This window comes from Jaculus jaculus, chromosome 16, assembly GCF_020740685.1.
Source record: "Jaculus jaculus isolate mJacJac1 chromosome 16, mJacJac1.mat.Y.cur, whole genome shotgun sequence".
Classification (NCBI taxonomy): Eukaryota; Metazoa; Chordata; class Mammalia; order Rodentia; family Dipodidae; genus Jaculus; species Jaculus jaculus.
The window spans coordinates 17,320,466-17,343,165 of record NC_059117.1 but is presented as its reverse complement, the minus strand read 5'-3'; the positions used below and the strand labels follow the sequence as shown (position 1 = coordinate 17,343,165).

General features: G+C 44.0%; 1 protein-coding gene across 3 annotated transcripts in view; it reads left to right on the top strand.

Moving 5' to 3' along the window:
* The window catches only part of Napepld (N-acyl phosphatidylethanolamine phospholipase D), a 39,034-nt gene that overhangs the window by 12,442 nt on the left and 3,892 nt on the right, over positions 1-22,700 (top strand). For all 3 annotated transcript variants that reach the window (XM_045136209.1, XM_045136210.1, XM_045136208.1), the window contains exons 2-4: positions 4,953-5,262; positions 17,203-17,849; positions 21,185-21,299. In XM_045136209.1, the coding sequence (XP_044992144.1) occupies positions 4,969-5,262; positions 17,203-17,849; positions 21,185-21,299 (1,056 nt within the window). In that variant the 5' untranslated portion in view covers positions 4,953-4,968. The remainder of the gene's footprint in view (positions 1-4,952; positions 5,263-17,202; positions 17,850-21,184; positions 21,300-22,700) is intronic.

Here is a 22,700-nt window from a genome sequence, read left to right as displayed (position 1 = left end):
TCCTTCCTTTCTTTCCTTTTTTGGTGTTTTGAGGTAGAGTCTCACTAGTCCAGGCTGACCTGGAATTCACTGTGTAGTCTCAGGGTGGTTTCAAACTTGCAGCGCTCCTCCTACCTCCCTCTGCCTCCCGAGTGCTGGGATTAAAGGCATGCACTACCATGCCTGGCTTCGCATGCCTTTCTTGCTTCTGGTGTTCTAGCTACGTGAGACTAGCAAATATACCAGCACTACTTACGTCGATGTTATTTTGTTTTCTCTTTAAAGCAAAACACTCATTTTCTTTTCTCCCTTACTCTGTTGTTTAGAACCATGTGGTAGTTAGAATGGATTTCCCCCAGCAGATTCAGGAGTTTTATTCAAGCTTGTAACTTCGTATCACTGCTTATGAATCCTAGGGTCCAACCCTAAGGTGTGGGGGCAGACCTGAATTCCAGTCTGAAGGGATGCAAAGTGCTCACGTTCTGCCTGGGGTTCTGGAGTGGCTTTGCTTGGGCTGCTGGTGGTTGCTCTTCTCTCTCTGTCTCTCTCTCTCTCTCTCCCCCTCTCTCTCCCTCCCTCTCTCTCTCTCCCTCCCTCTCTCTCTCTCCCTCCCTCTCTCTCTCTCTCTCTCTCTCTCTCTGTGTGTGTGTGTGTGTGTACCTGTGAAAGGGAGCGCCAGCTTCTTCTGCCATTATAGAACTTCCCCTGCACCTGTAAGCTTCAAATAAATTCTATCCTTCCTATAAACCATGCCTGGTTTTGAAGCTGACTGCCACAAAACCATGAGCTAGAATTTTCATATATTTGATATAATTATCACATATGTGTTTGAATATATGTGTAAATGTATACACATGCATATGCATATAACAAGTGCACATATTTTATAAGCTATTTATTATCACAGTGGATAGCATAAGGCCAGCTCTGCCTGTTAGGCTTATCATCTTGCTGGAAAGTAATTTAAACTGTCTAACTTGTGTGTTTTCATCTGTTAAGTGGATATTCATTGCATTTGCCTTTGTGAAGGTTTTAGCCTATGCTTAAATTATATCCTATAATTCTAACAGCTGAGGCACTTCACCCAGAATGTAGGCTGTAGCAAAAACTTAAAGAATTTGGGTATTTGGCCAGGTTATTGGGTTAGAGAAAAAGGAGTTAGCATTTATGTGTGTCTGATACTTCATGTACATTGTCACGTGATCCTCTGAGCCTCCACAGGTAGGCAGCTCTTTTCTAGGTGAGAAGGGTTATTTGCTTAGGACAGGAAGCCTGTTGCCTTCACTCTGCCCCGCTAAGCACTGCTGCAGGATGTTAGCTTGTGTAAGCCGTGGTTCCTCTTCATCATAGAGATTATTTTCCAGAATCTGGACTATTTACTCTAACATTCGGGACAGAAGTTTGCTGTCTGTGTGGGTTTGTGTTCTTTCCCTTGTCGCCATGAAGATGATATTTTTGCTTTTTTTTTTTGAGATAATAAGGTATGTTAAGGGTATGCGTTATATTTTAAACCAATTAGAAAGAAAACATTTGCTTAAACAGTAGGAAAGAAACTGAAGTTTATGGCAGATAAATTCATACTATGAATGCATTATTCCCCACTTGAAAATATTTTTATTTATTTATTAATTTGCAAGAGAGACAGAAAGAGGCAGACAGAGGTAGTGAATATGGGCACACCAGGGCCTCCTGCCACTGCAAACAAAAACTCCAGATCTTGCAACGCTTTGTGCATCTGGCTTTATCTGGGTACTGGGGAATTGAACTCAGGCCATCAGGCTTTGCAAGCAAGCGCTTTTAACTGCAGAGCCATCTTTCCAGCTCCTATTTGCCACTCTTATGCATCAGTAGTCTTGTATAGTTCACAGCCCAGGATTTCTGTGCCTCGAGTTAGACAGCGTGGGTGCTGGTAGGTGCCCTAACAAAGTCCTTGGCAGCAGCCAAGGCTGGTTTGGCTGGTGGGATTGGTTTTAGCAGGTTTCAAGGGCTCCCACTCCCTTAGATGTTTCAGCCCTCTCAGTAACCTTAGACACAGGTAAGGCTTTTACCTTTTCATTCGGGCATGTGTTCACGTGTGTGCAAGTATATGTATATGTATGTATGTGGGTGCAAGTGTATGCATGTGCATGTGGAAGCTAGAGGGCAGTCTTGGCTGTTGTTATTCAGGAGCCATCACCTTTGTGAGATGGGGGTCTCTGATTGGCCTGGAGCTCACCAAGGAGTTTAGACTGGCTTAAAATAATTTTTATTTTTTTTATTGACAACTTCCATAATTGTAAACAATATCCCATGGTAATTTCCCCCCACCTCCAATTTCCTCTTTGAAACTCCACTCTCTATCATATCCCTTCCTCTCCTCTCAATCATTCTCTCTTTTACTTTGATGTCATAATCTTTTCCTCCTGTTATCATGGTCTTATGTAGGTAGTGTCAGGCACTGTGAGGTCATGCATATCCAAGCCATTTTGTGTCTGGAGGAGCACATTGTAAGGAGTCCTACCCTTTCTTTGGCTCTTACATTCTTTCCGCCATCTCTTCTCAGTAGACCCTGAGCCTTGGAAGGTGTGATAGAGATATTTCAGTGTTGAACACTCCTCTGTCACTTCTTCTCAGCACCATGGTGCCTTCTGAGTTATCCCAAGATCACCGCCATCTGAAAAGAGAAGCTTCTCTAACCAAAAGTGTGAAGAGCTTAAGTATATGGGTATGAACATTAAGAGAAGTGCTTACTGAGCTGTTTGGTGAGCATAGATATACCTTTAGACAGACAGCAGCAGACATTACACCCCTAGGGCTCATGACTACAGGATACTCTAATCTCAATGGTTACTATCTCTCATACAATTGCAGCTGAATGGGCAGAAGTTTCAGCCAAAAGGCTTCTTTTTTTTTTCTCAAATTTTTTAGATTTATTTTTATTTATTTATTAGACACACAGAGAGAGAGAGAGAGAGAGAGAGAGAGAGAGAAAGAGGAAGAGAGAGTGAGAATGGGCACACTAGGGCCTCTAGTCACTGCCATGTGCATCTGGCTTAAGTGGAACATGGAAAATCATACCTGGTTCCTTAAAGCTTCGTAGGCATGTGTCTTAACCACTAAGCCATCTCTCTAGCCCCAAAGATTTCATTTTCTTCTGTGCCATATATCTCTGTTCACACCAGTCCATTTCTATGTAATGCAACCCACAAATTCTCAGGACATGGGCATAACAGCAAGCCTCTCACACAAACTGCTTCTAACCCAGTCCAGACAAAGCTCTTTCTCACTCTCACAAGCCAAACCTAGCAGTCCATAGTTCTTACTACATTCAGGTCTTTCAACTCTAACCAGAATAGTCTGTTAAGCTGTACAGCACTGCAAGGCATCTCTTAGGCCAAGGTTTCAAATTCTTCCACACACCTCTTGAAAATCAGCTCCAAAAGGCCAAAGCCACGCAGCCAGGTGTCTAGCAGCAATCCCACTCCTCGGTACCACTTTACTCATGCAGTGAGGTTCGCATTGCTGGTAGAAATCACCCAACCAAGAGCAGCTTGTGGGAAAAGGGTTGATTTTGGTTTACAGAAGCTCCATCATGGCAGGGGAAACAATGGCATGAGCGGAGGGTGGACATCACCCCCTGGCTAACATAAGGTGGACAACAGCAACAGGAGTGTGTCAAACACTGGCATGGGGAAACTGGCTATAATACACATATGCTCACCTCTAACAATATGCTCCCTCCAGGACGTGTTAATTCCCAAATCTCCATCAGCTGGGAACCTAGCATTCAGAACACCTAGTTATGGGGGACGCCTGAATCAAGCCAACACAAACTCTTACTGTGTGTTGCTAAGACATTTTAGAATGCATGTGTGGAAATATTATAGGTGCATTTGTCTGGCTGTGATCAGTGCCTGAGAGGAACAGCGGCAAACGGGAAAGGTGTTTGGTGGCTCACAGGTTCAGAGGTTTCAGCCCATGGCCGGCTGGCTCCAGGTTTCTGGTCTGTGGGACACTGGAGCCGAAGGAGCAGAGCTTCCACCCCTTGGCGGCAGGAAGAGGTCTTGAACAAGGTTCTCTTGTCAGAGCACATGCCTGGTACTCACCTTCTCCTCCCAGGCCCCACCTTTGATAATTAGATCGCCTCCCAGTAGTCTGCTCATTGACGAAGGAGCCCTCGTGATCCGTCTCTTGACTCAGAAGGTCCTCCTCTGTACGCTGCTTCCCACAGAACCAAGCCTTCTACGCGTGACCGTCACATCCAAACCACAACAGTGCTTCAGTTCACTCTAGACAGTCACTGAAACTGAAAATTCCTACATTTGAGAGCTGTTTAGGGAAATGTGTTATTTTACTTTTTTTTTTTTTTTTTTTTTGAGTTAGGGTCTTGCTCTAGGCTGACCTGGAATTCACAATGGAGTTTCATGGTAGCCTCAAACTCATGGCAATCCTCCTACCTCTGCCTCCTGAGTGCTAGGATTAAAGGCATGCATCACCAAGCCCAGCTCAAAATGTGTTGCTTTGTATTTATTTATTTATTTGTGTGAGAGAGATCGGCAGATAGAAAGAGAGAATGGGTGCTCCAGGGCCTTTGGCCACTTCAAACAAACTCCAGACGCGTGTGCCCCTCCCCCTTGTGAATCTGGCTCACATGGGTCCTGGGGAATCGAACCTGGGTCCTTAGGCTTTGCAGACAAGCACCTTAACTGCTAAGCCATTTCACCCTCCTGAAATATGTTATTTTAGATTATAGCAGTGAAGAGAGTTTTGAGACTGGAATGCTAATAGTAAGGCAAACAGTTTTCTTTGTAGAATGCAGTAACACTGGATCCTAAAATTTTATTTTGCAGGAAGAAAGTTTGAGTTCATAGACACATAATATTTGGGGAAATAGTATCGGCTGAGAAACAATACTGTGTAAAATGTTTTACTGCCTTTATGTTAAACTCAGTAATCTCCTCCCTTTCTCCCTCTTTTTTTTTTTTTTTTCCAAGTATTTCACCAAAGGACATGGATGAAAATGAAAACAGCCAGCCTCCAGTGACAAGCAACCAGTACCCCAAAGAGGCAGTAAGAAAACGCCAGAACACCGTGCGGAACTCGGGAGGAAGTGATTCTTGTAGGCTTTCCAGGAAAAGCTTCAAGTTGGACTACAGACTGGAGGAAGATGTAACTAAATCCAAGAAGGGAAAAGACGGAAGATTTGTTAACCCGTGGCCAACGTGGAAAAATATCTCTATTCCAAATTTTCTTAGATGGCTAATAATGGAGAAAGATCACAGCGGTGTTCCAGGTTCCAAAGAGGTAGTCCTTGGCTTGTTTGAGTGCTCTGTAAATTCTCTTTGATGCACGCATTACTTGGTTTTTCTCTGAGTTAAGACACTCCACTTAGCCAGCCGAGCCTTTTTGTATGACGAGGGGACAGTGACAGAGTGTATTCTATAGCCCGTGCCCTTAGGTTTCTAGGTCAGCAGCAAAGAAAGTGTGTAAATAATCCGTGCTGATTTGTGTTACTAGAACTAGGAACCAAGTGATTCAGTGGCCCAGGGAAGGAAGGGATCCATTCTGAATGCGTGGCTCGGAGGTGGCTCCAGGCAGAGGTGATATTTGTGCCGGGCCTAGAGAGTCAGGCAGTACTTTTGCAGTAACTTTTCAAGGTGGTGGCATGAACAAGGTCCTGAAGGTGAGAAAACGCATGTCATGTTCCAGAAAGTGGGTACCTGGTAGGAGTTTGGAATGTGGATTGTGAGAAGTAAGGCGTGGCCACCTAAGCTATAAAAGAAATCTTTTAGCCAGGCCTTTAATTCCAGCACTTGGGAGGCAGAGGTATGGGAATTGCCTTGAGTTCAAGACCCTGCTGAGACTACATAGTGAATTCCAGGTCAGCCTGGATTAGAGTGAGACCTTACCTTGAAAAAAAAGAAAAGAAATATTTTGATGACCTTTCAGGAGCTTTAAAGATTGAATATAGGACAATTGCCCATTGAATGCAGTAGCATAACTAAGGGTGAAATTGGCTAACATTTGCCATAGAGATTATTAGATGAATGAGATACACTATCGCATGGGTGGATGGTTCCCACTGCGGCGACGCTTTATTTTACTTCCTTTTTCTTAGTTTCTCCCCCAGTCCTCCTTGGCCTCTTGCCCCTATCCTGCTAGGATTTGGGGAAGTTGTGGAGTAGGGAATCTGACTTTGGTCTACAGTGGCCAGAGGCAGGGGAAGGGCGGGCGTTGTTCTTAGATGTAACTGCTAAATATGCTTGCTTTTCTTTAAACTGATGCCATTTTGGTGCTAGGAATGGTCATAGTATTAATTTCAATTATCAGAATTGATTAATGTAGTATGAATGACATACATAGGCACACGTACACACACATGCCCACACTTAAAGTCCTGGGGATCTAATCTAGGGCTTTCGGAGGTTGTTTTGTTAGATATTGGGAAGCTAGCACTAATAAACTGCTCACAACTTTAAATCATTATTTTGGAAAGAAAATGTTATATAGAATAATTATATATTATGCTGGTTACCTCATTTTATAGTGTTATTTAGCTACATAAATGTGAAGGCATTTTAGAAGAATCATATAATTAAAGTATACATTCATTGACGGGTCTAAATGAAATGGGTCACAAGCAGGCTACACAGTTCAGTTGCCTGGTGAGAAAAAAGTGTTTCTTTCCTTGTGCCATTGCTAATATTTGTCCCTTCTGGGTCATTAGTGCAGGTACCAGCTCACGGCTATCAATCATTACTTTGTGCTTTTGGCATCGTGACCTTGTCTGGTCATTACTGTGACTCACAGTCTCTAATAGGGAAAAGAAACGGTTGGCAGAATGTCAAGGAGGGAGGGCGGCAGGTACCTCTGAGTTTCACTGGTTAGGTGACCACTATGAAAGCATATTTAGCCGGGCGTGGTGGCGCATGCCTTTAATCCCAGCACTTGGGAGGCAGAGGTAGGAGGATGGCCATGAGTTCAAAGCCACCCTGGGACTGCATAGTGAATTCCAGGTCAGCCTGGGTAGAGCGAGACCCTACCTTGAGAAAACAAAACAAAACAAAACAAAAGCATATTTAGGGCAGTCACATTGGAGAGTGAGGAGCGTACAGAACAGGCTGCCACAGCGTGGCCATGTGAGGGACACGTAGAACGGGCCGAATGGGCTCCCCCAGTGTGGCATGAAGAAGTGAGGCACCAGGAGTTTGGAGCCAGGCGTGGGGTTACGCTTTTCGCTGAGCGTGTGGCCTTATTTCTGTGATGGCCTCTGTGGTGGTTTGAGTGGGAAAGTATGTCCCCATAAACTTGGGTGTTTGCTTTTGGGGTTTAGTTTTTTGAGGTAAGGGCTCCCTCTGGTCCAGGCTTACCTGGCACTCATTCAGTAGTCCCAGGCTGGCCTCAAACAGTGATCGTCCTCCATCTGCCTCCCAAATGCTGGGATTAAAGGTGGGCACCACCATACCCTGCCTGGTTGTCTTTTAAGTTTTTGTTTTTGTCTTTTCAAGGTAGGGTCTCTCTAGCTCAGGCAGACCTGGAATTCAGTATATAGTCTCAGGGTGGCCTAGAACTCATGGCAGTCCTCCTACCTCTGCCTCCCGAGAGCTGGGATTAAAGGCGTGCACCACCACGCCCGGCTTGTGTTTGTTGTTTTGAGACAAAGTTTCACTGTGTAGTCCATGCTGGCCTCAAACTCTCCGACCTTTCTTCACTTCTTAAATTCTTGGATTACAGGTCTGGACTGTCACATCCAACTTACTTTTTTCTTTTTCATATTCATAAGCAGAGACAGAGTTGAGAGAGAAAGAGAGAGAGAGTGGGCACACCAGGGCCTCCAGCCACTGCAAAGGAACTCCAGACACGTGCACCCCCTTGTGCATCTGGGTAACATGGGTCCTGGGGAATTGAACCAAGGTCCTTTGTCTTTGCAGACAAAGGCCTTAACCGCTAAGCCATTTCTCCAACCCCACATGTAGGTAATTTCTAAACAGACAGTACTGGAAGGACAACCAGGAGCATGTTAGTCTTCTGTCCCTGGCCGCCCAGTCCCCTTGGTGGAGTAAGCAGTTAGTACTTCCTGTGCAGGTCAGCTTCCTGCTTCTGAGGCCAAGGGACATGTGCTGTCCTCTGGCATTTCCCTCTCATTTCTGGTTTATCAGATTTAACTCAGCTTAACCCTTGTGCTTCTCCTTGATCTTTCTCTGCTCTGCTACGGTAGAGACAGCGTGAATTTTCTTCTTAAGGAAGTAGGATCTAGCTGTGGTTCTTAGGCTGCCTTCGTCTCCTAAGTTGAAGTCATTCCCTTGCCTCTGCTACCCAAGAATCTGGACCATATGCTTGGTTCTTTAATTTTAATTTTATTTTTTTAGTTATTTCTACATCTTTTGGGGCACAGTGTAATATTTGATAACATACACATGATCAATAGCAACTCAAAATATTTAGATTTTTCCCATCTCTCAATTTTTTTTCCATTTCTCAAACATTTATCCATTTTTTTGTGATAAGAATATTCATTTCTACGAGCTGTTTTGAATTGCACAATCCAATGTTGTAATTACCATCATTGTAGTAGAGTTTACTGTTTTTATTTATATTTGAGAGAGAAAGAGGCAGATAGATGGAGAAAGAATGGGTCTGCCACGGCTTTCAGATGCTGCATATGAACTCCAGAAGCAGGTGCCACCTTGTGCATCTGGCTTACGATGGAATCCAACCTAGGTCCATTAGCTTTGCAGGCTAGCCCCTTAATCTCTAAGCCATCCCTCCAGCCCCATATCAGTATTTTTTTTTTTTTTTTTTTTTTTTTTTTGGTCTTTTGAGATAGGATCCTTAGGCTTCACAGGCCAGCACTTAACTGCTAAGCCATCTCTCCAGCCCCATCCTGGGCTTCTTTTTCTGCTCTCTGTTGGCCTGGGAATTCTATATCCCACTTGTTCCACTTTCTTGAACATTTTCTTATTTTGGCAGAACACCTTCTTTTTTTAAAAAAAATATTTATTTTTATTGATTTATTGGGGGGGGCAAATAGAGAGAGAGAGAGAGAGAGAATGGGCACACCAGGACCTTCAGTCACTGCCAATGAACTCCAGATACATGTGCCACCTTATGCATCTGGCTTACACGGGTCTTGGGGAATTAAACTTGGGTCCTTTGGCTTTGCAGGCAAGTGCCTTAACTGCTAAGCCATCTCTGTCCCTAGAGCACCTTTGTTTTTTAATCCAAGGTACTGTCTCACCCTAGTGCAGAAGTCACTATGTAGTCTCAGGGTGGCCTCAAACTCATGGTGATCCTCCTACCTCTGCCTCCCAAGTGCTGGGATTAAAGGTGTGCACCACCACGCCTGGCTTCCAGAACACCTTCTTAATAAGATTCCCAAGGAAGGATACATGCATGGAAAGGAGAGGTTTTTCTTTTTAGTTTTTTAGTAGTGTATTGTTTAGTTTCCTTGAGTTTGTGTATGCTCTATAGCTTTTCTTGCTATTGATTTGTAGTTTGATTCCATTGTGATCAGATAGAGTGTAAGGAATTATTTCGGGTTTCCTGTATTTGTTAAGATTTACTTTGTATCTTAGTATATGGTGTATTTTAGAGAATGTTCCATGTGCTGCTGAAAAGAATGTATATTTTGCAGCATGTGGATGAATTATCCTGTATATATCTGTTAGGTCCATTTGTTCTATAACTTCATTTATCCAGATGCATCTCTGTTTATTTTTTGCCGGGATGACCTGTCAATTGATGAGAGTGGGGTGTTGAAGTCACCCACTACAACTGTATCTGGTGTTATCTGTGACCTTGACCTTAGTTCTAATAGCATTTGTTTGATGAAGTTGGGAGCCCCCATGTGAGGTGCACATATGTTTAAGATTGTAACGTCCTCCTTTTGGAGTGTGCCTTTAATAACATAAAGTGACCTTCCTTATCTTTCCTAACTAATGTTGGTCTGAAGTCTACCTTGTTAGATATTAGGATAGTGACTCTTGCTTGTTTTCTAGGCCCATTTACTTGAAACACCATTTTCTAACCTTTCACCCTAAGATTGTGTCCATTCTTTGTAGAAAGGTGAGTTTCTTGGAGGCAGCAAACTGAAGGATTGTGCTGTTTAACCCAGTCTGCAAACCTTTTGGTTGGGGCATTGAGGCTGTTGTTGACATTAAGAATTATTATTGAGGGCTGGAGAGATGGCTTAGCAGTTAAGCACTTGCCTGTGAAGCCTAAGGACCCCGGTTCGAGGCTCGGTTCCCCAGGTCCCACGTTAGCCAGATGCACAAGGGGGCGCACACGTCTGGAGTTCGTTTGCAGAGGCTGGAAGCCCTGGCGTGCCCATTCTCTCTCTCTCCCTCTATCTGTCTTTCTCTCTGTGTCTGTCGCTCTCAAATTAAAAAAAAAATTAAAAAAAAAAGAATTATTATTGAAAGGTGTGTATTTATTTTTGCCATTGTTTTTGTTTGTTTTGTAGTTCTTCCAGTTTTAAATTTGCTCTCTCTCTCTCTCTTTTTTTTTTTTTTTGTAATCATGGTAAATTTGCTCTCTTGTATTAACTAGTATTTGAGTATGGTTTGTTTTTTCCAGGTTCCTTATATGTATGCTTTTCTTTCTCTTCAGCATGGAGGATCCTTTCAGGTATTTTCTGTAGAGCTAGTTTTGTCTTCAAATATTCCTTTAGCCTGCTTTTGTTGTGGAATGTCCTTATTTCTCTATTTGAATGGATAATTTTTTGCAGGATAAAGTAACCTTGGTTGACACTTTGTTATCTTTCAGAACTTGGAATACATCACTCCAAACCCTTCTGGCTTTTTTTTTTTTGAGAGTTACTTATTTATTTTTTTATTTTTATTTTTATTTTTATTTATTTATTTATTTGAGAGCGACAGACACAGAGAGAAAGACAGAGGGAGGGAGGGAGAGAGAATGGGCGCGCCAGGGCTTCCAGCCTCTGCAAACGAACTCCAGACGCGTGCGCCCCCTTGTGCATCTGGCTAACGTGGGACCTGGGGAACCGAGCCTCGAACCAGGGTCCTTAGGCTTCACAGGCAAGCGCTTAACCGCTAAGCCATCTCTCCAGCCCTTTTTTTTTTTTTTTTTGAGGTAGGGTCTCACTCTAGCCCAGACTGACCTGGAATTCACTATGTAGTCTCACGGTGGCCTCACACTCGCAATGATCCTCTTACCTCTGCCTCCTGAGTGCTGGGATTAAAGGAGTGCGCCACCACGCCTGGCTCCTTCTGCCTTTTAAAGTTTGTGTTGAGTAATCTGCTGTGATCCTGATGGACTTGCCTTTGTATGTGACTTGATTTTTCTGTCTAACTGCTTTCAATATATTTTCTTTGGTTTGTATGTTTGGTAGTTTAGTTATGATATGGTGAGGAGAGGTTCTTTCCAGGTTGTCTGGTGTTCTAGAGACTTCCTGTATCTTCATGGCATCTCTTCCCCAGTTTGGGGGAAGTTTTCTTCTATGATTTTTGTTGAAAATGCCTACTATGCCTTTGGAGTGAAATTATTCTCCTCCTACTATACCCAGAATTCTTATGTTTGATCTTTTCATAGGGTCCTGAATATCTTAAAATTCCTGTTCATACTTTCCTATTAGTTTCTCTTTCTCTTTGTTGGACTGTATTAGATCTGCCACCTGGTCTTCTAGTTTAAATATTCTGTCCTCTCCTACTGGTGAGATTCTCTACAGTTTTTTGTTTCATTGACTGTGTTCTTCATTGCTAGTAATTGTGACTGATTTTTCTTTATTATTTCTATTTCCTTATTTATGTCTTGTATTGACCTCCTTATTTCATTAAATTGGTTTCCTGTGTCTTCTTTGATTCCTTTAATTTCCTCTTTCATTCCTCTTTGAACACATTTATAATCATTCTTTTGAAGTCTTTCTCAGGCGTTTCCTCTAAATCATTCTTACTGGATGTCATTTCTGATGCATTAATACTTTTTGGTGGAATTATATTGTCTTGACTTTTTGTGTTTCTTGTGTTACAATGTACATATTTTGCAACTTGGATTAATTTAATGCTTGGATTTTCTAATTATCTGCAGTGTTATTATATATGTCAATCAATCTGATGTTATCTGTCTTCAGGGTAGGATCTTAAGATGCTAGGTGTGGTTTTTAAGAGTCTCAGAGTAACTACAAAAGTGACCCTAGGTTTTGGGTTTGCCTGCTATGAGAGTATTCAAGTAGGCTGAGTAGAACAAAATATAGCCAGATTCTAAAATTTAACTGAACAGAGCATACATTCAATGAGAAACAGCACAGAGTAGGTGTTATGACAACCAGATCCCCTAACAAAGTCACAGTTCCTAAGGATGTGTGTTGCCCCACACCCTTAATCCTGTCAACTGGGAGGCTAAGATTTCTGGTCTGTTGAGGGTTCCAAGTCAGCTTGTGACCAAGTGAGACCGTTCCCTAACGAAGGACAGAAGAGGAAACAAAGGCACTGTAAATCAGGAAGCAACAAATGGCAAGCCGAAAATATAGCTGATTTGAGAATGGCAGATCCGACCATCCATCAGATTTAACATGTAATTTATCCTGACATGGAAGGTGCAATCAGCACTTCCGATTCAAGCCTATATGCCAGGCTTATTTGGTTTTGGTCTCAGTTATGCTGCGCTCCTGCTTGGGCCCCTCTTTGTTGCGCTGTGGGCCCAGGTATGCTGGCTGGATTGCTAGATCACTGCTCTGATTGCCTGTGCCCAGTGCTGTGTAGGTGAGCTCCCTTCCCCAGGTCTGTGGTGCTTGCTGGCACTTGCACTGGCAGTGGGGGAGGGGAGACTGTGGATGGTGGCTGAAGTTCTCCCTCTGGTCCTCATGATCCTCTTCCTCATGAGCTGCTCCTCCTTTGGTTCCTGCTGTCCTCCATCATGTTTCTTGAGTTTGGGTGGAGCTCTGGTGTGAGTGGGGAATCCCCTTACCTGGCTCTTCTGTGGCTCGGGCCAAGCCTCTCCTCTTAGTTTATTTTTATTTTTATTTATTTATTTTTTCAAGGTAGGGTCTCACTCTGGCTCAGGCTGACCTGCAATTAACTATGTAGTCTTAGGGTGGCCTCGAACTCACAGCAATCCTCCTACCTCTGCCTCCTGAGTGCTGGGATTAAAGGCGTGTGCCACCACGCCTGGCTGTTTTTTTTTTTTTTTTTTTTTTTGAGGTAGGGTTTCACTTTAGCCTAGGCTGACCTGGAATTCACTGTTGTCTCACGGTGGCCTCAAACTCACAGCAATCCTCCTACCTCTGCCTCCCAAGTGCTGGGTTAAAGGTGTGCACCACCATGCCCAGCTCTCTCTTTCTAGTATTTTTTTAAAAAATATTTTAAGGGCTGGAGAGATGGCTTAGCGGTTAAGCGTTTGCCTGTGAAGCCTAAGGACCCCGGTTCGAGGCTCGGTTCCCCAGGTCCCACGTTAGCCAGATGCACAAGGGGGCGCACGCATCTGGAGTTCGTTTGCAGAGGCTGGAAGCCCCGGCGCGCCCATTCTCTCTCTCTCCCTCTATCTGTCTTTCTCTCTGTGTCTGTTGCTCTCAAATAAATAAATAAAAAAAAATTTTAATCATTTATTACTTGAGAGAGACAAATAGAGCTTGAGAGAGAGAGAAAGAATGGGTACTCCATGGCCTCCAGTCACTGCAAACTCCAGACACATGTACCACCTTGTGCATCTGGCTCATATGGGTCTTGGGGAATTGAATCTGGGTCCTTTGGCTTTGCAGCAAGCACCCTAACTGCTAAGCCATCTCTCCAGCCCTATTTTTAGTTTTTTCAGGTAGGGTTTTTCTCTGTCTAGTCCAGGTTGACCTGAAATTTATTATGTAGTCTCAGGCCATCCTCAAATTCAAAGTGATTCTCCTACCTTAGCCTTCCAAGTACTGGGATTAAAGGCATACATCACCATGTCCAGCAGAGAAAGAGAGAATGGACCCAGTAGGGCCTCTAGCTGCTGCGAACAAACTCCAGAAGCATGCACCACTTTGTGCATCTGGCTTTATGTAGGTGCTGAGGACTTGAACTTGGCTTGTGAGGCTGTGCGCATGACTGCTGAGCCATCTTTCCAGCCTGGAAAGTGTTTTTGAGACCTTTTTTTGTCTGAATATCTTTTTTTTTTTTTTTTTTTTTTGGTTTTTTGAGGTAGGGTCTCACTCTAGCCCAGGCTAACCTGGAATTCACTAGGTAGTCTCAGGGTGGCCTTGAACTCACGGCGATCCTCCTACCTCTGCCTGTCGAGTGCTGGGATTAAAGGTGTGTGCCACCACACCCAGCCGTTGTGTGAATATCTTTATTCTTGCTCTTAATTGATTGGTTGGCATAAAGTTTAGTTTGTTCTTAGCATTTGAAAGCATATATATATATATGACTTTTTCTTTGATATTTCTTTGAGGATGTTCAGTCTCACTCTTAATTCTTCATACATGACTTATTCTTTCTCTAGAAATGTTCAGGGCCATCTTTTTGTTCCTAGTGTTTTGAAATTTCACAGCAATGCGTTGTTATAGGAGTTTTGGGGCTCCTTGCTAATGCCAACAAAGCAGTAATTCTTGTCTTATCAGTTTGGAGAAATCTATAGACCAGAGGGTAAGGCATCAAGAGACTTTATCAGATTAAGAGAAGAAAAGAAGCCGGGAGTGGTGGCACACGCCTTTAATCCCAGCCCTCGGGAGGCAGATCACATGAGTTCGAGGCCACCCTGAGACTCCATAGTGAATTCCAGGTCAGCCTGAGCTAGAGTGAGACCCTACCGAGAAAAACAAAAAAAAAAAAAGCAAAAAGAGAGAGAGAGAAGAAAAAGGGAAAACGGTATAGAGAGCTCCTCCACGTGGTGGGCAGGAAGGGTCAGAGAGCCCACATGGAAGCAGGGCCTCCCATCTCAGCCCAGCAGAGCCAGGGTGACCGCGGCTGACCAGAGCAGGGACCTGGACATTCCGGAAAGGTAGAAAACCAAAAGGAGGCCTTGTCCATCTGGTAAGTTCAGTGAGAGACCTTGCCCCACCCCCAGAATGAGGTGGTGGGCTGGAGAGATGTCTTAGTGGTTAAGGTACTTGCCTGCAAAGCCACACCTGTCCTTTTTCTCTCTCAAAATAAAAAGATATACATATATGTATTTTAAAAGTCTGTTAAGTATGGACTGGGGGTGTGTGGCTCCGCATGCCTGAGGCCTAGATTCAGTCCCCAGCACCACACACAAAAAGTTAATATTTGAGAATCAGTTTGGTGATGAGGCAGTGAACATAGAGACTAGTTGGGTGATCTTGTGTGAGTTGTAGTTCTTTGTTTTCTTATCTGTAAGATGAGGTAGTTAATAGAGTAAATAGTATTCACCTCTAGTGTTTTTGGTCAGTATTAAACATAAAAGCTTTTATGAATTACAGTGGTGTCTAAACATAGTAAAAGTTCAATAAAGGTAGCCATAGATAATATCATTTTGTTGTTATAATAAAGTACTTGATGTGCTGGCTACGTCCTCCCCCTCATTACTGTGTGACTAGTATTTTGCCTCGCACATAATAGATACTGAATTTATGTTTATTCCTTCCTAATTTCAGGGGGTTAGTTTGTATTTTTGAGGTAGGGTCTTATTCTAGCTCAGACTGACCTAGAGTTACGTGGGTTCTGGGGAATCGAGCCTTGAACCAGGGTCCTTAGGCTTCACAGGCAAGCATTTAACCACTAAGCCATTTCTTCAGCCCCTCAGCTGATTTTTGATAAGTGGCATTGTTGGACATTTGTTCTTTAACCCTTACTACCAAGCTAGCATTTGTTTATTCATTCGCTCAGCACATTGTCTTGAGCAAGTGCTGTGTGATAGTCTTCGAGCCAGGAACTGTGAGTGACTTCAGGTTGCATAAGAAGGGATAAGTCTTACGTGAATGCAACTAGAATGTGTAGAGGATACACGTGGCCAGAGAAGTATGGAAGCCCAGGTCTGGGGTGGAGTGGTGACTCAGGGATGGTACCTGAATGATGTACGGTTTGATCCCAGTCTCACAGGACCAAGAGGGGAAGACAGTCCGAGCAATGGGCGTAATATCACACAGGGTGATGAAACTCAGTCCAAGAGTGGGAAGGAGTGCCATGTGTGTGAGACACAGACAGCACATGTATGTATCCACGCAGACTAAAACCCGGATGGAGAGGAGGAAGGGCAGCTCACGTACACTCACCGTTGGGCCCACAGGGTGAGATGGGTTTTGTCAAGCAGTGGAGCCTATGCCTTAAGGTATAAGTACAGTGTGTTTGAACTTGAGATTTTCCTGTGCCAGACTCCCAGGTGCTGGGATCGTAGGTGACTGGTCTGAGTCCTGGGTGGGGGCTGAGCAGACATGCGCACAGCTGAGCAGTCAGGCGGAGCTTAGAAGCGTCTGGACGCTCCCTGCAGTCGGAAGTGGGTTAGTGGCTGTGCCCAGGCTCACGACTGGGCTCTGGTTGGAGCTTGCAATCTTCTTGTGGAGTCCTTGAAGGATGTCCCTGCTGCGCCTGCCGTTCCTCATTCAGTTCTCCCCCACAGCAGTGAAGGGTCAGTGCAGTTGTTATATGCGTCTTCCATGTGGGAGACAGGCTTGGAGTGGCTAAGAGAAATCACTTCTCATCCTGTCCTTCTCTTCCCTGGCCAGGCCTTCTCCCCATTGAGACTGCCCCAGGGGGCTCTTAGTTTCCCTTCAGTAGCGTCTCTGCCATTTGACTCCTCTTGGGAGTTAGTCCACCCCTCAGGGCTGAGGAATGGGAAGCGCCACTCACAAATGGGGTTTTCCCAGGGGTCATCACTGTGCTCCACTTGAACTGTATGTCCTCAAAAAGTCAGATTCATAGTTGAGGTCCAAGAGCTAAAAATCAAACTGTCATCAGCTTTCTTTCCTATTTGTGGGACTGACCTGCTTCTGAGGCCATTTTAGACAGCAAGTGCATCAGCCGAGTGAAGTGACCATGGCAGGATGACCGCCTGTAGGCCAGCCTACTTCTGGCATTTCAGAAGAGATCTTAAAAAAAAAAAAAAACACAAAAAACAGCTGCATTCAAAGTTTTAAATTTAATTTCCCCATTACCTATTGTACCTGGGATTAAGAAGATTTCTAAACTGTTGGCATTACATAAGATCTAGAGACTAAGTGTGTATGTCCTTGAGAAAAGCTAGCCAAAAATAGCATTTTCACTGCGATTTAGGTCAGTGCACAGTCTGTGGTGATGGAACACCGTTCCCCCTAACCGCTGCTCTCTCTCTCTCTCTCTCCCTCTCTCTTTATATGCATAGGAACTCGACAAAGAACTGCCAGTGCTTAAACCCTATTTTGTCAGTGACCCAGCAGAAGCTGGAGTGAGGGAGGACGGCCTGAGGGTCACGTGGCTGGGACACGCGACCCTGCTGGTGGAGATGGATGAGCTCATCATGCTCACAGATCCCATCTTCAGCTCGCGGGCTTCTCCCTCGCAGTACATGGGTCCCAAGCGCTTCCGCCGTCCCCCCTGTACCATAAGCGAGCTGCCCCCAATCCATGCGGTCCTTATTAGCCACAACCACTACGACCACCTGGACTACAGCTCCGTCCTCGCCCTGAACGACCGATTCGGCAGCGAGTTGAGATGGTTTGTGCCTCTGGGCCTTCTCGACTGGATGCAGAAGTGCGGCTGCGAGAACGTGATTGAGCTGGACTGGTGGGAAGAGAATTGTGTCCCTGGCCACGATAAGGTCACCTTTGTCTTCACGCCTTCCCAGCACTGGTGCAAAAGGACCCTGATGGATGACAACAAGGTTCTGTGGGGCAGCTGGTCCGTGTTGGGGCCTTGGAATCGATTCTTCTTTGCAGGGGATACCGGCTATTGCCCTGCTTTTGAAGAGATAGGGAAAAGATTCGGTCCTTTCGATCTTGCAGCTATTCCCATCGGAGCTTATGAGCCCAGGTTGGTATACATGTGAAGAAAGCCTTCCTGCTACATGATAAGTAACTGAGCTTTACATGAACTTGATGTACTGTTTTTATGCGAAAGAGGGAGAGACAGTTGGTGTGCCAGGGCCTCCAGCCACTGCAGAACTCCAGATGCATGCGCCACCTAGTGGGCATGTGCACCCCTGCGTGCTCCTGTCTGTGCATCTGGCTTACTGGGACCTGGAGAGTGAAACATGGGTCCTTAGACTTTGCAGGCAAGCACCTTAATCCCTAAGCCATCTCTCTAGCCCTTGAGGTATGTTTTTGTGGTGATAAACCAGACACATTTGCTTACCTACCTCCCCTTTTGGCTTGCTGTACTGCCATCTTGTCTGAAAGATGTGAGAACGGGGTGGACATTTGTTTGAAGAGAGTTAAATTCAGTAAAGTAGCTAGCTTGTACTTTGTAATCATCGCTTTGATCAGGACTAAGAACTGTAGAAATAAAATGCCTATTCAACACAACTTGGGAATACCTTGCACATGTAAGCTGATGACATGGCTTTTAGTAATGTGCTTGGAATATTTCTTGCCTACTTTTGGGTCTCATGCCACCAGGCATTATAGCTAAGTCAGTTAGGGTTTAATATTTTACTTTTTTGTTCTTGCAGAGCTGGTAACCAAATTCAGACCTTGCATCTTCTAGGACAATTGCTTTACCACTGACCTGCATGCCTAGTGCTAACATTTTAATTTTAATTGTGAGAATGAGAAATTAACTGTTACTGTGAGAATAGTAAGGAAGTAGAATTTGCAATAAGATTTTTCAAAAAAGAAAATTAGTAGAAACTCCAAGAACTGTTTACATTTTGCCATGAATCCGGAGTGTCTGGACATATGGCAGAACAGAGATTCTGCAAGCTGTTGGGGACAGTGGCTTTGTTTTTGGGCTCCCAGTAAATAAGGGCCTCTGGCTGTCACAGATGGATCAACTTCTCCTGATGTGTTCTGTTAAAGGCAGCAGCACCTGTGTGGAATCTGTACCCATCAGTCTCTGAGGCATTAGCTGGCGGTGGCAGACTAGAATGTAAATAACATGAAGATGTTTTTTCCTTAATGAAACTGATGGTTTGAAAGCAAAATATGAGCTTGAACATAGTTACACTATTTTCTTTTCTTTTCTTTTTTTTTTTTTTTTGTTTTGGAGGTAGGGTCTCACTAGTTACAGTATTTTCTTTGTGTCAGCAGTAATTCCTGTTTTTATGAAAATGATTTTGAAAAAATATTTTATTTATTTGAGGGAGAGAGAAAGAGGCAGCTAGAGACAGGGGGAGAGAGAGAATGGGCATGCTAGGACCTCTGGTTATGCACCACCTTGTGCATATGGCTTTATGTACATGGGTATTGGGGAATAGAACTTGGGTCCGTCGGCTTTGCCAGCAAGCACTCCTTAACCATTAAGGCCCCTCTCCAGCCCGTGAAAGTGGTTTTTGTCAATCCTTGATTATTTTCTGGGAGAATTCTATGAAATAGCTATTGTATTTTATCCTTTCATAAACCAAGTCTTATTTAATCTTCACAGCACTCGCACAGGGTGGGTTTGAATTTATTCTTCACAGTCATGGAAATACAAGCTCAGAGAACTTGAAAGGCCTTTCCGAAGGTATACCTGTGACTGAGAGCTAGGACTTACAGGAAGCTCTGTGTGTCAGCCGAACCTTGTCTTTGAAGGAAGTCAGGAGGCAGCCTTTCCCTGTGTCCTGTCTTTAGTCACTCACCCATTAGTCCTTCTTTTGCAAAACCCCAAACACCTTACTCTTTGCTTTTATGATGTTTCATTAAAATGCCTTGAATAGCAGTGGCACTTTTCACCTCCAGTCTTTAAAGCTTATGCATGTTTGTTTTGAGAAAGTCTTGATAACATGCTAGGATTTACAGCCTAATTTTTGTTTGCCTATCTTACCAAGCATAAAACAGTTTGTTTCTGTGGGATATTCAGATTCTTTTGTAAGTGGAATTTGAGCTTACAGGTTTTTTTTTTTTTAACCCATTATTCAGTTTCTTTGATTCATACCTAGAATTTCTAAGTACTTGCTTTTTAAAGTAGTAAGCCATTTCTTTAGACTATAACATTAGTAAAAATCAAAATATATGGGAAGCAAACAGTATTTTATTGAGAGAGGAGTGTTGCTCAAGACTGACTTGTTTAGCTATTTGCACACACACAGTTTTTGCCTCCCCAGAAAAAAATGAACTCAATGGAGATATTTTTATCAAAGTTGTATCAAAGTTGCCGAATAGCTCTGGTTTTATTTCCTTTTGAGAATCTTTCTGGTTTTTTTTTTTTAATTAGTTTTTTTATTTTTGGTTTTTCGAGGTAGGGTCTCATTCTAGCTCAGGCTGACCTGGAATTCACTATGTAGTCTCAGGGTGGCCTCGAACTCACGGCGATCCTCCTACCTCTGCCTCCCGAGTGCTGGGATTAAATGTGTGTGCCATCACTCCTGGCTGTTTTATTTTTTAAAAATATATTTTATTTATTTATTTGAGAGAGAAGGAGGGGGAGAGAGAGAAAATGGGCATGCCAGGGCTTCTAGCCACTGGAAACGAACTCCAGATGCATGCGCCCCCTTGTACATCTAGCTACATGGGTCCTGGAGAATCGAACTGGGATCCTTTGGCTTTGCAGGCAAATGCCTTAACCGCTAAGCCATCCCTCCAGCCCCTTTCTGTTTATTTTGTCTGCAGTTTGGTCTTGACCTTGCCCCAGACTTGCTGTGGGGCTCATTCTTTGTATGGCTTGTGCTTGTTCTACCGTGGGAATTGGGATAGAATCTGGTTACACAGTTTCCACACCTCTGTCCCAACCCAGAATAATAGAATCACTTTATTAAAAGTTCTCTAGCCAGGCGTGGTGGTGCACACCTTTAATCCCAGCACTCGGGAGGCAGAGGTAGGAGGATCGCCGTGAGTTCGAGGCCACCCTGAGATTACATGGTGAATTCCAGGTCAGCCTGAGCTAGAGTGAGACCCTATTTTGGAAAACCAAAATAAATAAATAAAATAATAATAATAATAATTCTCTAAATGAGTCTAGTGTGAATCCAGTGGTTGAAAATGACACTATTGCAAGTTGCTGTTTCTCTTGGCAAGCCAGCACAATTTTCAGGTGTACTGATGCTATACATAGGATTTTAAAAGTCATATGAAGAGATAGGAAAGGGGAATAAATAAAAACTTACCATTATGTGGTGCTTTTTATTTCTCAGACACCCACAGTCCTGTGAGGAACCTTAAAGATTGACTTAGATGATGCAATAGTTAGAATATATTCCAAGGGTGAATGAATACATTACTGTGTTCTGCCAGGTGGTTTATGAAATACCAGCATGTTGACCCAGAAGATGCTGTAAGGATTCATATCGATGTTCAGACAAAGAAGTCTGTGGCAATTCACTGGGGCACTTTTGCTCTAGCAAATGAGGTGAGTTTGACTTTAATTTTAACAAAGGGCTTTGAGCCAGGCGTGGTGGCGCACGCCTTTTATCCCAGCACTCGGGAGGCAGAGGTAGGAGGATCACATGAATTCAGGCCACTCTGAGACTCCATAGTAAATTCCAGGTCAGCCTGGACTACAGTGAGACCCTACCCTGAAAAACCAACCAACCAACCAACAAACAAAAAACCCTTTATGTGTTTGACTCATGGTAAGAGTTGGGCATCGCCATTCCCTAGCAGTGTATTCAGAGACTGTCCTCTGGAATCAGACCCTGTGTGTACTTGTCCTGACCACGTGAGCGTAAAGCATTTTTACCATTATAATAATACTTGAACCAAATGGGGAGAATACCCACATTGTATGCCATTTCTCATGGACATTTCTTTTTTTTTAAAATTTTTAAAAAGTTATCTATTTATTTGACAGAAAGGAGCGGGGAGAGAATGGGCACCAGCCACTGCAGATGAACTTCAGATGCGTGCACCCCCTTGTGCATCTGGCTATCTGGGTTCTGGGGAATCGAACCTGGGTCTTTTGGCCTTGCAGGCAAAGGCCTTAAGTGCTAAGCCATCTCTCCAGCCCTCAAGGACATTTCTAATGTTAATGAATTACATGTTTATATGTCTGAAATCTGTTTGTGTGTGGTATTGGGCAAAGAAAAGTAAACCGCAGTGTGTTCCCTCCTCCAGGTGGCTGTTATTTTATCTAGTGGAGGCTAGAAGACGTGCACATGCCTCCTATAATAGAGGGAGGCAGTGCTATAATGTGGGGCAGAATGGTGGGCCGCAAAGTCAGGGACCGTTGTGGAAGGAAGGAATCAGGAAAGCTTCATGGAGGAATGACCTTTGAGCTTGGCTGTCAGCAAGCATTTCCACAGGCGAGAAGGGCAGAGCACAGGCTGGGAGGTGGCAAGCCCGGGAGGTGGGTGAGGGGTTTGTTGGGCAGGAGCGTGGATGGCACGGAGGCCAGTGGAGAAAGGGCTAGGGCGTGTGGCGCTCTGGACACGTTAGTCATCTGACACCCTGGATTGAGTGTTTCTCATGCACTAGAACAGAAGAGCTGATGTAGCTTAGGGGAGCTGAACCCAGAATCTGGGATCAGGGGCAGTGGAGTAAAACGTTCTCTTCTTTCCTGGATCCAAACCCTTCCCTAAGCAAAATTTAGAAAGAGGCAGTTGAAAGCTGGCTTCTCCTGCTTCACTCTGTAGTGCCCTCATGACCAAGGGCTGCTCTGTAGAAACCTCATGATTTCTTGCTGTTTTTAGCTCTCTCTGTCTGTGTCATTTCTGGCCTGGTCTCAGTTCCTAAGTTGCAGCTAATACACTCCTGCTAATTTTTCCGTCCCCTGTTCAAAATGGTCACCCTGTGTCACAATAAAGGTGTGCGC